This window comes from Asterias rubens, chromosome 18 (assembly GCF_902459465.1).
Source record: "Asterias rubens chromosome 18, eAstRub1.3, whole genome shotgun sequence".
Taxonomy (NCBI): Eukaryota; Metazoa; Echinodermata; class Asteroidea; order Forcipulatida; family Asteriidae; genus Asterias; species Asterias rubens.
Window position 1 is genome coordinate 5274423 of NC_047079.1, and position 15017 is coordinate 5289439.

A 15017-nucleotide genomic window follows, 5' to 3' on the forward strand; every position below is an offset into this window, starting at 1 on the left:
AGAAGAAAACAAAAAATAAACAATTGAAACATTGAAACATTGAAATTAGTTTAGGAGAGAAAATAATTATTTACAATAAATAAAACAATTTATTTTTTTTAATTATTGAGCTTGAAGATACTTTACTAAAATATGTTTTACATGATTGTATTTTATCAGAAGATAATTATTTACAAAATAAATGACATGGCATAAAATTCAGAAGAGTCTTTAATTAAAATCTGAAAAGGAAGTTAGTTGTAGCAAACTTCTTTACCCGATTTTCTATAGATAAATGCACGCCTCAAATTACACAGTTTTAAATTTTACCCTTGAATTTGTCCTTTTTGGTCCACATTTTGAGTGCAATCATGGCCCATGCAGAAAATTAATTAGCACCTTTCAAGCCCAGTTCATTCTCGCAAAGGGATTATTGCGTCACCAAACTTCGCGCATCTAAATGCTCGTTATTATTCTACACACTAAACTTTTTCTAGAAATGATGTCATAATTATTATAGAATGCAATTGGCATTTTGTTTCATGATTCATTTATTCCATCAATGTCAGGTTTAATAAAGAGAGAACGCATCAATGTTTAATAATTGCATGTAATCTTTTGTACACCATGCTATCTTCGTTTTACACAATCCATACTGGGGTCTGGAAGGGGAAAACGCTTTGATGACATTTCTTTTCTTTTTTTACCCGCCAACAAAGATTTATGTCCGTAGCTGGTTTAAAATAACTAACAAACAATAAACTTGAACAGCATGTATCCAGACTGAGCTCATTTTCATGAAACCGCTTTCAGAATCCAATTTAAAGTTAAACAATTAATTTGAAAAGGCAAATAATGGGACACAGTTAATATTAATTGACGTCATAGGCCCTAGTGGTTTTCTTATAGCCCTTTTTACACTCAGCTCAGCTTCATGAAACCGCTTTCATAATACAATTTAAGTTAAACAATTAGTTTGAAAAGGCAAATAATGGGATACAGTTAATATTAATTGACGTCATAGGCCCTAGTGGTTTTCTTATAGCCCTTTTTACACTCAGCTCAGCTTCATGAAACCGCTTTCATAATACAATTTAAGTTAAACAATTAGTTTGAAAAGGCAAATAATGGGATACAGTTAATATTAATTGACGTCATAGGCCCTAGTGGTTTTCTTATAGCCCTTTTTACACTCAGCTCAGCTTCATGAAACCGCTTTCATAATACAATTTAAGTTAAACAATTAGTTTGAAAAGGCAAATAATGGGACACAGTTAATATTAATTGACGTCATAGGCCCTAGTGGTTTTCTTATAGCACTTTTTACACTCAGCTCAGCTTCATGAAACCGCTTTCATAATACAATTTAAGTTAAACAATTAGTTTGAAAAGGCAAATAATGGGACACAGTTAATATTAATTGACGTATAGGCCCTAGTGGTTTTCTTATTACACTCAGCAGAAACTACACTGGGCTCAGTTTCATGAAACTACTTTCAGGTAAAAATATTAACAAACAAATATTGAAAAGGTAATTCAAGGGATACCAGTCAAGAACAATTACTCTCGGTTTTTGGCTGGTGACCCATTTTTGCAAGGCAAAAATGTTGCAGATTTGTAATTATTTTGCAGATAATATATGCCGTTTCCGAACGGGTGGCCTACGGCTGTGGCTGTGGCCGGATCACCATTATTACTACGCGTTGGAAGTAGGCTTGCCTTAGCAACACCCTTAGGAACAGACACAGCCACAGCCGCCTGAGTGCGGATAAGGCCCAATCAAAAATGAGATTAAACTCTGTGATAAAATCCGGGTCGGATAGATTTCCTGTACGCACTAATGATGCCAATTGTTCGCACATTTCTTTGATAAATTTGTTTTGCTGGGTAAACTTATTATAGTATTTTAAATCCTTGTGTTCTTTGTACAGGTACTTCGTAGGAATGTATCTGCTTTATTTATGAAACCTCAACATTACATTAGCCAAATTTACAAGCTAATTATTCCACGCATTTCATTCAAACCAAGAAATGAATCGCAATTAATTCAGAGGTATTACGTTGGTGTTTTTTCTTTCGAAAGCATCAAACACCTGCCTCCATTAAAGACAGTGGACACTATTGGTAATTGTCAAAGACCATTCTTCTCACTTGGTGTATCTCAGCATATGCACAACATAACAAACCTGTAAAAATTTGAACTCAATTGGTCGTCGAAGTTGCAAGATAATAATGGAAGAAAAAACACCCTTTTCACACAAAGTTGTGTGCTTTTAGATGCTTGATTTCGAGACCTTCAATTTCGTGGAAAATTACTTCTTTCTCGAAAACTACTTCGCTTCAGAGGGAGTCGTTTCTCACAATGTTTTATACTATCAAACTCTTCCCATTACTCGTTACCAAGTGAGGTTTTACGGCGACAATTTTTTTGAGTAATTACCAATAGTGTCCACTGCCTTTAACTTTAATATACTTAGAACCTCTGGAATATGTAGCAAATTTAATCCAGAGTATCTAATAATGATAACTACTTGATAGTATAAAAGATATAATATTTAGCATTCTGTATTTTGAATTCGTCCATTTATCTCAACTAACAAAAAAAAGCTTTCCTTGAGTCTGTGGCAAATATAATCTTGAGTTTTCAATACTTACTACTTCTAAATAATATCACTGATATTAAACATATTTTTGACATTCTTTGTTTGGGCTCGCCCTTTTGTCTCGATTAACAAATTATTAAAGCTTCCCTTGGATTTGTAGATAATATGACCAATAGTATCCACTACTCTAAATGATACCATTGATATATGCGACTGTATAGTATTTAGCATTCTTTAATACAGTTTACCCACTAATCTTAATCAACAAAATTGAATCTGTAGAAAATATAAACAAAAGTGTCCAATACTTATTACTACTTATGTATCAGACCACTGATATTGATAATATAAAAAACAATATAGTATTTAGCATTTTTTTATTTGAGTTCGCCCACTTAGCTTGCTCAACAAACGATTCAGCTTCCCGTGAATCTGTAGAAAACATAACCAAGAGGATCCAATACTTAGGCTGTTACTACTATAAAAAACACCACCTTGATAATATGAAAAATACATGCTAAGCATTCTTTATTTAAGTTCGCCCATTTGTCTTAATCAACAACTGTTATAGCTTCCCTTGAATCTGTGTAGAAAATTTGATCACGAGTGTCTATTATTACTACATCTAAATGATGCCATGGTATTGATATTATACAAACAATATAGTATAGCATTCTATTTTTGAGTTCGCCTATTTATCTCAACTATCAATATGGCTTCCCTTGAATCTACATGGAAAATATAATCCAGAGTGTTCAATACTACTTCTATCCTAAATAATACCACTTATATTAAATATATAATAGTTATATAGTATTTAGCATTCTAGATTGGGTTTCGCCCATTTATCTTATAACTAACAATAACTTCGCTTACATCTGAGAAAAATATAATCCAGAGTGTCCAATACTTATTATTACTTAATATACTTATTACTACTTAATAATATAGTATGCAATATTTGAGTTTGCCCATTTATCTTAATAGACAAATAATATAGCTTCCCTTTAAACAGTGGGAAATTTAACAAAGTGTACAATACTTATTACTAATTCTAAATTATACCAAAACTATAAAGAATTATTATTTTGCGTCCTCACCCATCTATCGTAATCGAGACGTTCTAATAGTTTCATTGAATCATAGAAAATATAATTAATATTACCGTGGAATCCGAACCTAGAGATGTTTAAAATCCAAACGCGCGCTAACTGTCTGTCACACACAGACTGTCTGCCACGCTTGACATTAATTTCAGCTTTCACACTGTAGGTTAAAGTTGTGGCAAAGCGCGTCTTCATACACTAATTTTATATTTAATGCCTTATTGAGACTAAGAACAAAATAGAATTAGGAAAACAAAGGGTTTCCGTATGAAAATTCTAAAGACAGAATTGTTCCGTCTGAAGGAATTTTGAATGCATGGGGGGGTGAAGCTTCTGACAAGAGCTAATCCAACGATCACTCACCCTCTCGTGGTGACGTCATGCATCTCGGGTCAGCCCCCAAGTGGCAATATATAAATTAGAATGTGTGCGTCGCCAAAATGTCACATAACACAGGGGCTTTCATTGGTCCCCGAATTGGTATTCACCCTGGGAGTTCAATGGGGCGGAGTTGATTAGGGCAGCGAGTTTTACCTATCAGTGCATTCAACTCACTGCCTTGTGTTTGTGGATGGTACCTGGGCGGTTACTTGGAAGAACGATTCTTTGACAATTCAAGGGAGGAGAAATAGGAAAAACAAGAACTTATTGTAACTCCGCAAAAAGGGTATAAGATTAACGATGATACTTGATTAAAGCACGAATACGACATGTGCTTTTGGCTGATAAGTTTTGCTTGAGCAAAATAGTGTTGGCTTGTTAATAGCAAACTGTGTGGACAGCATCTCAATGCCTTGGGGCAGCTTTCATGTGTTTTCTTCTTTCGTTCAAATGAATGCATATTGTGCTTACCGTGTGATTTCAGGTAATAATAGCGCTGCTGCTCAAGTTTGGCAAAAGTCATATAACATTCTGGGGCCTACTGTTAGCATTAAATGAGTCACATCCGATACACAATGTGCAAGCTGTGCGCTCAATTTTCTTGCTTCTTCTGTGAGAGAGCCTTGCACTTAAGGAAATTTGCTTGCTTATCTAAACAGGAACATTTTAAAAAAATTGAAGCAGTTCTTCAAAAGTTGGCGGTGGTGTATAAAGAACGGAACCCCTAATTAGCATATCCAGGGACATTGCAACTGCCCTAAATTCATCAGTCTGCAGACCACAATCAGTCAAAACTAAGAACTCCAAGGAAGAAACAGGACTTATCTGGTTTCCCTTCGTACCACGTAGATTATTTCCATTGAGAAAAACCCGCTTTATGCTCCCTGCAGCAGCCACAGTGGACAGAAGTGGGTTTAAATCATCGCTCTGTAGAGAACACTTCAACAGATGCAGGTTCGTCAAGGATGAAACTGGATTTATCTGGTCCCCCTTAATACCGTGAAGATCATTGTTGTGTAAAACAAGTTTCGTTACACTACCCGCACCAGGCACGATGGAAAAAACTGACCCATAATCATCACTATGTATACCACACGCGTAAAGTATCAATTCATTCAAGGAAGAAACAGGAGCTATCTCGTCCCCCTTAAGACCATGGAGATCGTTATCCTTTAGAACAAGTGTCGTTACACTACCTGCAGCAGCCATGATGGAGAAAACTGACCCAATATCATCACTCCGTATACCGGACGCGTATAGATGCAATTCCTTCAAGGAAGAAACTGGAGTTATCTGGTCCCCGTCAATACCATGGAGATCGTTATCCTTAAAAACAAGTCTCGTTACACTACCTGCAGCAGCCACGATGGAGAAAACTGACCCAATATCATCACTCTGTATATCACACTTCACTAGTTGCAATTCCTTCAAGGAAGAAACAGGACTTATCTGGTCCCCCTTAATACCATGGAGATCGTTATCATGTAGAACAAGTGTCGTTACACTACCTGCAGCAGCCATGATGGAGAAAACTGACCCAATATCATCACTCCGTATACCGGACGTGTATAGATGCAATTCCTTCAAGGAAGAAACTGGAGTTATCTGGTCCCCGTCAATACCATGGAGATCGTTATCCTTAAAAACAAGTCTCGTTACACTACCTGCAGCAGCCACGATGGAGAAAACTGACCCAATATCATCACTCTGTATACCACACGCGTATAGATGCAATTTATTCAAGGAAGAAACTGGAGTAATCTGGTCCCCCTTAATACCATGGAGATCGTTATCCTCTAGAACAAGTGCCGTTACACTACCTGCAGCAGCCACGATGGAGAAAACTGACCCAATATCATCACTCTGTATATCACACTTCACTAGTTGCAATTCCTTCAAGGAAGAAACAGGAGTTATCTGGTCCTCCTTAATACCATGGAGATCGTTATCCTTAAAAACAAGTTCCGTTACACTACCTGCAGCAGCCACGATGGAGAAAACTGGCCCAATATCATCACTCTTTATACCACACGAGTAGAGACGCAATTCCTTCAAGGAAGAAACTGGAATTATCTGGTCCCCGTCAATACCATGGAGATCGTTATCCTTAAAAACAAGTCTCGTTACACTACCTGCAGCAGCCACGATGGAGAAAACTGACCCAATATCATCACTCTGTATACCACACGCGTATAGATGCAATTTATTCAAGGAAGAAACTGGAGTAATCTGATCCCCCTTAATACCATGGAGATCGTTATCATTTAGAACAAGTGTCGTTACACTACCTGCAGCAGCCACGATGGAGAAAACTGACCCAATATCATCACTCTGTATACCACACGCATATAGATGCAATTCCTTCAAGGAAGAAACAGGACTCATCTGGTCCCCCTTAATACCATGGAGATCGTTATCATGTAGAACAAGTGTCGTTAAACTACCTGCAGCAGCCACGATGGAGAAAACTGGCCCAATATCATCACTCTGTATACCACTCGCGTTCAAATGCAATTCATTCAAGGAAGAAACAGGAGTTATCTGGTCCCCCTTAATACCATGGAGATCGTTATCATTTAGAACAAGTGTCGTTACACTACCTGCAGCAGCCATGATGGAGAAAACTGACCCAATATCATCACTCCGTATACCGGACGCGTATAGATGCAATTCCTTCAAGGAAGAAACTGGAGTTATCTGGTCCCCGTCAATACCATGGAGATCGTTATCCTTAAAAACAAGTCTCGTTACACTACCTGCAGCAGCCACGATGGAGAAAACTGACCCAATATCATCACTCTGTATACCACACGCATATAGATGCAATTCCTTCAAGGAAGAAACAGGACTCATCTGGTCCCCCTTAATACCATGGAGATCGTTATCATGTAGAACAAGTGTCGTTACACTACCTGCAGCAGCCACGATGGAGAAAACTGGCCCAATATCATCACTCTGTATACCACTCGCGTTCAAATGCAATTCATTCAAGGAAGAAACAGGAGTTATCTGGTCCTCCTTAATACCATGGAGATCGTTATCCTTAAAAACAAGTCTCGTTACACTACCTGCAGCAGCCACGATGGAGAAAACTGACCCAATATCATCACTCTGTATACCACACGCATATAGATGCAATTCCTTCAAAGAAGAAACAGGAGTTATCTGGTCCTCCTTAATACCATGGAGATCGTTATCCTTAAAAACAAGTTCCGTTACACTACCTGCAGCAGCCACGATGGAGAAAACTGGCCCAATATCATCACTCTTTATACCACACGAGTAGAGACGCAATTCCTTCAAGGAAGAAACAGCAGTAATCTGGTCCCCCTCAATACCATGGAGATCGTTTTTCTCTAGAACAAGTCTCGTTACACTACCTGCAGCAGCCACGATGGAGAAAACTGACCCAATATCATCACTCTGTATACCACACGAGTGTAGATGCAATTCCTTCAAGAAAGAAACATGAGCTATCTCGTCCCCTTTAATACCATGGAGATCGTTATCCTTTAGAACAAGTCTCCTTACACTCCCTACAACACCAACGATGGAGAAAACTGACCCAATATCATCACTCTTTAAACCACACGCGTACAGATGCAGTTCATTCAAGGAAGGAACTGGAGTTATGTGGTCCCCCTTAATACCATGGAGATCGTTATCCTTAAAAACAAGTCTCGTTACACTACCTGCAGCAGCCACGATGGAGAAAACTGACCCAATATCATCACTCTGTATACCACACGCATATAGATGCAATTCCTTCAAAGAAGAAACAGGAGTTATCTGGTCCTCCTTAATACCATGGAGATCGTTATCCTTAAAAACAAGTTCCGTTACACTACCTGCAGCAGCCACGATGGAGAAAACTGGCCCAATATCATCACTCTTTATACCACACGAGTAGAGACGCAATTCCTTCAAGGAAGAAACAGCAGTAATCTGGTCCCCCTCAATACCATGGAGATCGTTTTTCTCTAGAACAAGTCTCGTTACACTACCTGCAGTAGCCACGATGGAGAAAACTGACCCAATATCATCACTCTGTATACCACACGAGTGTAGATGCAATACCTTCAAGGAAGAAACATGAGCTATCTCGTCCCCTTTAATACCATGGAGATCGTTATCCTTTAGAACAAGTCTCCTTACACTCCCTACAACACCCACGATGGAGAAAACTGACCCAATATCATCACTCTGTATACCACACGAGTACAGATGCAATTCCTTCAAGGAAGAAACAGGAGTGATCTGGTCCCCCTTAATACCATGGAGATCGTTATCCTTTAGAGCAAGTGTCGTTACACTACCAGCAGCAGCCAAGATGGAGAAAACTGGCCCAATATCATCCTTCGTCAGCGCACATCCTTCTAGAATCAAAACCTCTAAGGAAGAAATGTGAGGTATATCGTGTGATTTCAAACCGTGCAAGTTGTTTCCCACCAAGCACACTTTCTTCAACTTGGAAGTTGATTGAAATAACTTAAAAAGTTGAGGGACAGAGACACAGCTTAACTGACAATCTCTTAACGTGAGTGATGTTACAAATGCAGAAATGTTTTTGAGTTGTTGAATCTTGTCGTTCATGTTGACTCCAAATACTTCTAATGATAAATCACACCTTGTTCTAGCCATTATTTGTTCTAGGAGATCTAAATCGGTTTTTCCTTGACACGCTATCGTTATATCTGAAACATGATGAAGACTAGATCGTTCCGGTAGGTTTTGAATGAAATAATGTGCAGCCAAGAGGTCTTCTCCTTTCAACTCATATGGGAATCTCACCCACTCATCCATCGCGAGGGTTTTTACAGTCGAACCAAGCTTGGCTTCAAACAAAGCCAGCATCATTGTCCTATGTAAACAGATGTACCTCTCACATTCAACATGAGTGTTTTTGTTGTAAACTGAAAGGTGCTTTCTGGTCAGTCCTATAACATATTCTGCAGCTTTTCGATTTCTCCCGCTGCAGAAACGGAGTAAGTATCCAATTCTGTTTACGTCACCTTCTAACATTCTTGACATGTACGTATTGAATTTATCAGGATTTGACTCTACCATGTCAGACAGGTAAACGGAACAACAATACTCCATGATTACCGTGTGGTAGAACTTGACTCGTTTAACCCTTTCTATACCGTGCATGAACTGCATTCGGGTCAGCAAGCCGACTTCACAACCCTTATTGACAAGTTCCTCTGAATCAAACTCTGAAACTGCGAAGGAATTTTGTTTTTGGCCTTTTGACGTCGAACATTCAAGTGCAACCTGCCCAAGTTTGGCAATCAGCTCATTAAACTTCTCTTCAGTTATTTTCCCGGAGGGATTGGATGAGCAATCTTTGCTCATCTTTTGCTGATAGAATATTTTGATTGTGTTATGAAGCAGTTCTGTAACCCTGTCAGGTAGTCGACTTTCGGCCTGTGTTAATGACGAACACATCAGCCAAAGAAACAGAGGAATCTCTCCTAAACTGCGCAGTGTTTCAGATTTGTTTATTTCAGAAAGAACATGAGCATGGTGTTGTGAATCATAGTTACTGAAGTATTTACTGATATACTTTTCCTTATTATTGTCATCGAATCCAACGATATTTATTCTTGTGAAATCTGGATTACAATTCAGTAACTTAAGCGCCGTAGACTGACGACTTGTTACAATTACCTTACAGCGTTTGAGCGACTTGAATGAGAGGATGTTGCAAACACTGAAGTCTTCGTTTGCATTTTGTAGTCTCTCGAATGAGATTTCATCTGCTCCATCAAGAAGGATGAGAACTTTCTGTGGGTTTTGTGTCATATAATTTTCAAAACTCTTCTTTCCAAATTCGTTTTGTGGCATTATTTGAGAAGATATTTCATCCATAATGTTGAACCTGACCTCCATTTTGTTTATTTCCAACAACAATACAAGCTTATACTTTGACATAGGCGACTCTTGTTTTGGGTGAGTCGAGTGAGTATCACCCTGTAACACAGCCCAGTCGTGAGCTATCTTTTTTAGAAGCGTTGATTTACCATACCCACTTTCAGCAGTGATTAAGATTCTGTTCTTATCCAAGCTTATCATGTCTCCGTATGACTTGAGGGGAATTTTCTTATACTCTGTTTGGATTTTATCGGTCTCGTGTTCGCCTTTAATGTCAATGTGTAATGTGTGATCTGTTTCATGCTTTCCTTTAACTAAACCCGACTGCAATATAAGTGGCTTATCAGGTTGGTTTGTTTCTTGCAAAAGTTCTAAACTTACATAGAGTTGATCCATATCAACAGCCATATCCTTATGTGCAGGGTGTGTGTTCACTTTCAGCGTCTCCTTGTAATGACTCACCAAAGTTTCAACCATCGCTTTGGAGGGCAGCTCCATCTCACCTGTGAAAAGTATTAAGCAACTCTGAGTTAAAAAATATTGGTGTGGAACATGAACCTGTATACGACCTCCGGCACTCTCTCAAGACCTCAATCTAGATCTTACACGCTGGTGGTCTCAATATTTTGTAAACATCTGAGTTCAGGGTGCCAGTCAGAAGCCATACACTAAAAAAAACTCCCGGGTCAAAATTGACCCGGATTTGGGTCCCAGGGGGCCCTACCCATTTCTGGGTCAGTTTGACCCGGAATCCAAGTCAAATTCCCCGCTTTTAACCAAATTTCTGGTCACAATGACACGGATTCCGGGTCATATTGCCACGGATTCCGGGTCAAACAGACCCAGAAATGGGTCTGGCCCCCTGGGACCCAAGTCCGGGTCATTTCTGACTCGAGAGTTTTTGAAGTGTAGGCCTACAGCCTGTGCCGCGAAGCCAGGGATTTTACAATACAACCTTATGAACCGCCAGCAAAGGGATCACATTAAGGGGATAGGACTTTTTATGCCAACTTTTAAGTATTAAACCAAAAGGAAAACTTACCAGTCAAAGTTTTTAGAATAAGGCATACCTAATTTTTTGAGAATGTCAGTACGGCCGATTTCTTTAAGCGCCTCTTTCAATCCATCTTCAGCCGCCTCTGGGTCATGTCTGCACCAATCCAGAAGCATCCGGAAGACTTGTTGATTGAGGTCATTTGGATAAGCGACTGGATATGTGTCAATCTTTGCAGCTGTAATACCCAAAGAAGTGCCGAGTCGCTTCCAATCTTGTCCAATATGCTCAGCTATGTCTCTTAACTTCTTCTCACCAATACCTGATGCATCGGTTATTGACTGGTGTTCCTTTAGTTGCTTGCAGTGAACTTCGTCTACCTTACTTGCTCCTTGGGATGTGTTTGCATAACCTTAACGGAGAAAAACAACCAGAAATTTTGTTTTAATTCAATCCTATCAATAAAACAATATACCTGGTCTGCATTTTTGTCGATAAAGTTTCGCTTACTTAATTCGAATTGAAGGAACGATGTCGCTGACAATTTTCACTAGTAGAGTTAAGCCAAGGGGCAACGACACTATGTTCCCTTGAGACAAACAGGAGCAGCAACAAGGTGTGATTTTACTTACCTGGTAACATTTGGACAATGTCAGCACGGCCAAGGTTGACAAGCGTCTCTATCAACCCGTCTTCAGCCTCTTTTTGGCATGTTTGCTTCCTGACCCAATCACGCAGCATTTGATAGATCTGCTCTTTGACGTCATTTGGGTGGTCAATTGGATATGTGTCAATCTGTGCAGCTTTAATGCCCAAAGAAGTGCCGAGTTGCTTCCAATCTTTCCCAATATTCTCAGCTACGACTCCTAACATCTCATTAATACCTGATCCATCGGATGTTGACTGATGTTCCGGTGACTGCCTGTTGCTACCTGCTCTTGGGGAGTGGGGTACATAACCTACAAGAAGAATAACAATCACACAAAGTATGACAAAGTATTGCATGTATAATATATCACCTTAATCAGAAGGTTTGTCTGCAAAGGCAAGTGCCAAATCAGTACGTTCTAGCATTAATTTGGCCCAAGTCTATTGTTTATCTCTAGATTCCCCCCAAAAACAAATACAGCCAACCTGCATTTGATAGATCTGCTCTTTGACGTCATTTGGGTGGTCAATTGGATATGTGTCAATCTGTGCAGCTTTAATGCCCAAAGAAGTGCCGAGTTGCTTCCAATCTTTCCCAAAATTCTAAGCTACGACTCCTCACATCTCATTAATACCTGATCCATCGGATGTTGACTGATGTTCCGGTGACTGCCTGTTGCTACCTGCTCTTGGGGAGTGGGGTACATAACCTACAAGAAGAATAACAATCACACAAAGTATGACAAAGTATTGCATGTATAATATATCACCTTAATCGGAAGGTTTGTCTGCAAAGGCAAGTGCCAAATCAGTTCGTTCTAGCATTAATTTGGCCCAAGTCTATTGTTTATCTCTAGATTCCCCCAAAAAAACAAATACAGACAACCTGCAAAAACATCATCGATTAGTGTAGTGTCCCCTTACAAGAAACTGAAAGACACATTTCCTTTTGTTAAGAATGATATGGTCAACGTTTTATGAAAAATGTAATCAATTGTAATAATTGTATATATATACAGTGTAATATGTGTTCAAGATTTAAATCTTTTATACCCATCATTATACAAGACCAATATATAAACACTTCAAGATCCTCACCAATACCTGCCCAAACTAGGGCGGTCCCGAAATTATTTGTACATTTTCAATTGATATTTTTATAATTATTCACAATTGGTAACAAGACAAAGAAAACAAAGCAAAGCCAAACAAAACCTAAGCAAACCTTCATGGTCACTGACTGCTGTTGTCGTCAATAATTTATTCAGGAAAGAGTAGAAAAGGATCGTGACTGTATGGATTGTTTTTTTTTCTAGATCGAGACGATCTGTAGTGGTTCAATATTTGAAATAAAAATAATCCAACCATACTCTAACCTGGGATCCTCGCAGCTAAATCTCGACGACCTATCTGAGCCAAAGCACTTCTCAACCATTCTCCCGCTTCTCCGTTATCAGCATGCTTGCTCCACCAAGAATCTAGCATCTTGTAAGCCTGTTCTTCTGGGTTGCTCTCAGCGAGGCGTTCAAACTTGCTAATCTCTGCTTGTCTGAACATAAGCTTGTCTGCGAGTTGCTGCCAGTCCTTGCAGAGGTTTACCGCTAAAGTCCGTAGGAGTGTCTCGTCTACTGCTTCAGGCCAAAACATTTAAGACAATAAAACACTAATGAACAATCTTATATTGGAAGCTTCCCCTTCATCAAGACCTTCCTAATGAGATGAATTTCCTTCTCAAATAAGAATGCAAAACACTTAATGTCTCAGGAATGTCTGATCTGCTGTACTTTCTGAAAAAAATTGTTGGAATTCCAAATGCAAGACTCGTTTTCCATCTTTCGAACTTTGGTTCTAGAATGTAATCTGCACAATCCCGACAACTCGAAATGTCATTTGGTTCCTTCAAAATTATTTTGATACCTTGAAATATTATTTCGCACACTCGAAATACTATTTTGTTCCCTCGTGAACACAAACCTTTTTTTTCAAGGGATGGTATTTTGATTGACCGAAGTAATTTCAACATTTATTTTTACCTTTTAATTAATTATTTTACCCGTCCCTTTAGGGAATCCGTACCCTTTTACTCAATTGTTAGATCTTCTGATATAGCTTACAAAATGACACAATGAACAAAATTATTGATCATAACACCACAAAATATACCAAACTATCCAAGCCATTTTGCCTCATTGTTTTATACAAAAGACAAACAATATTGATGTTTTTTATTGTGAGGTTTAGTTTGCTAAAATATTTCACAAACAAGACACTATTCATTGACATGTAATAAGTGCACTGTTTACTCACGTGTTGGGGCGCCACCAAGCAATCCTTCTGCTAATGTTAGATCAATGTTTGTCTCCGGTTTAATGCCAAGATCAAGAAGAGTCAAAGCGTCACACAACTTTGAAAACATAATGGAGAAAGACACAAAACTTATATAAACGACGATCCTTGAATTCTCACATTTCTGTTTGGTTATCTTTGTTCTAAATCTTGCAAATTAGATAATTCTAACTGCTCGCAAAGTTGCTGTTTTATGGGTTAAAATGCGTGTCATAATTGTTTGGAAATTAACAAACCGCAAACGTGCACCATACCTTGAACCTTTTGTTGTTTGTGTAAAGATTTTGCAAAGCAGGACGAATGGCCAACTTCCTGTGAATGATGTCTTTCAGGTCGGAGACGGTTGTTTTGTGATCGAGTCGTAGACAGAGGGTTTTGGGGTTGATGGGCGTCTTGATAAAGATCTGTATCATGTGAGTAGTGTCTTTGCTTCTATTGGATGAGGCTTCGTCTCTGTAGAGATGAGAATTAGAATTTTGATATTTTAATGAAAATACCTCAATACCTCCATTGTTTCTGATATTAGATAACAAAGATTGCGTCATAAATAGGTACACGTTTACAAACAAAAAATGTCGTAGAGCAATTGAGCTGAAAAGCATTAACATTTGCTTAACGGATGTTTTTGTCTCATTGACTTGAGTTCTTGCATAAACAAAAACAAGCGTCGTCATAGTTCCCTAGATGGTTATAAGGTTGGAAAAGTCTCACGTCATGCACAATGACTGCTTTTAAACCTCGGTTTGCTGTGACGGCAAAAGCTTGGAACTCCTTGAAAACTCCACATACGCCTTCCCTCTACTCTCGATATTCTGTTCGGGTGAATGCACCAAAGCTACGGTACCTTTTTACTTGTGCTCCGCATTGTTCGTTTCCCAATGATGAATCTGACGTGTTCGTCTTGGTGTCTTGATGCTGTCCCGATGGCTTTGTCCTCTCTGCTAATGCAGACTTAAAAGCCGCCTGTCTACTCTTCTTGATTTTGTTCTTCCTCTCTACCGGTTTTGCCCTGGAATGATCATAGACGACCCTTAACCTCTTCCGGTCTTCATACCACTGTTTTAGAGATGGCTGGGACATGTTGGC

General features: G+C 38.9%; 1 protein-coding gene across 1 annotated transcript; it reads right to left on the reverse strand.

Annotated features, from left to right (window-relative positions):
• Window positions 1-12203: 12203 nt before the first annotated feature.
• LOC117302610 lies at window positions 12204-14647 on the reverse strand. Its single transcript, XM_033786587.1, has 5 exons — window positions 14643-14647; window positions 14186-14384; window positions 13893-13989; window positions 12962-13216; window positions 12204-12295 (listed from the first exon to the last, which is right to left on the reverse strand). Exons 1-5 carry the CDS (start codon window positions 14645-14647, stop codon window positions 12204-12206), a joined length of 648 nt encoding a protein of 215 aa, XP_033642478.1.
• Window positions 14648-15017: the final 370 nt, after the last annotated feature.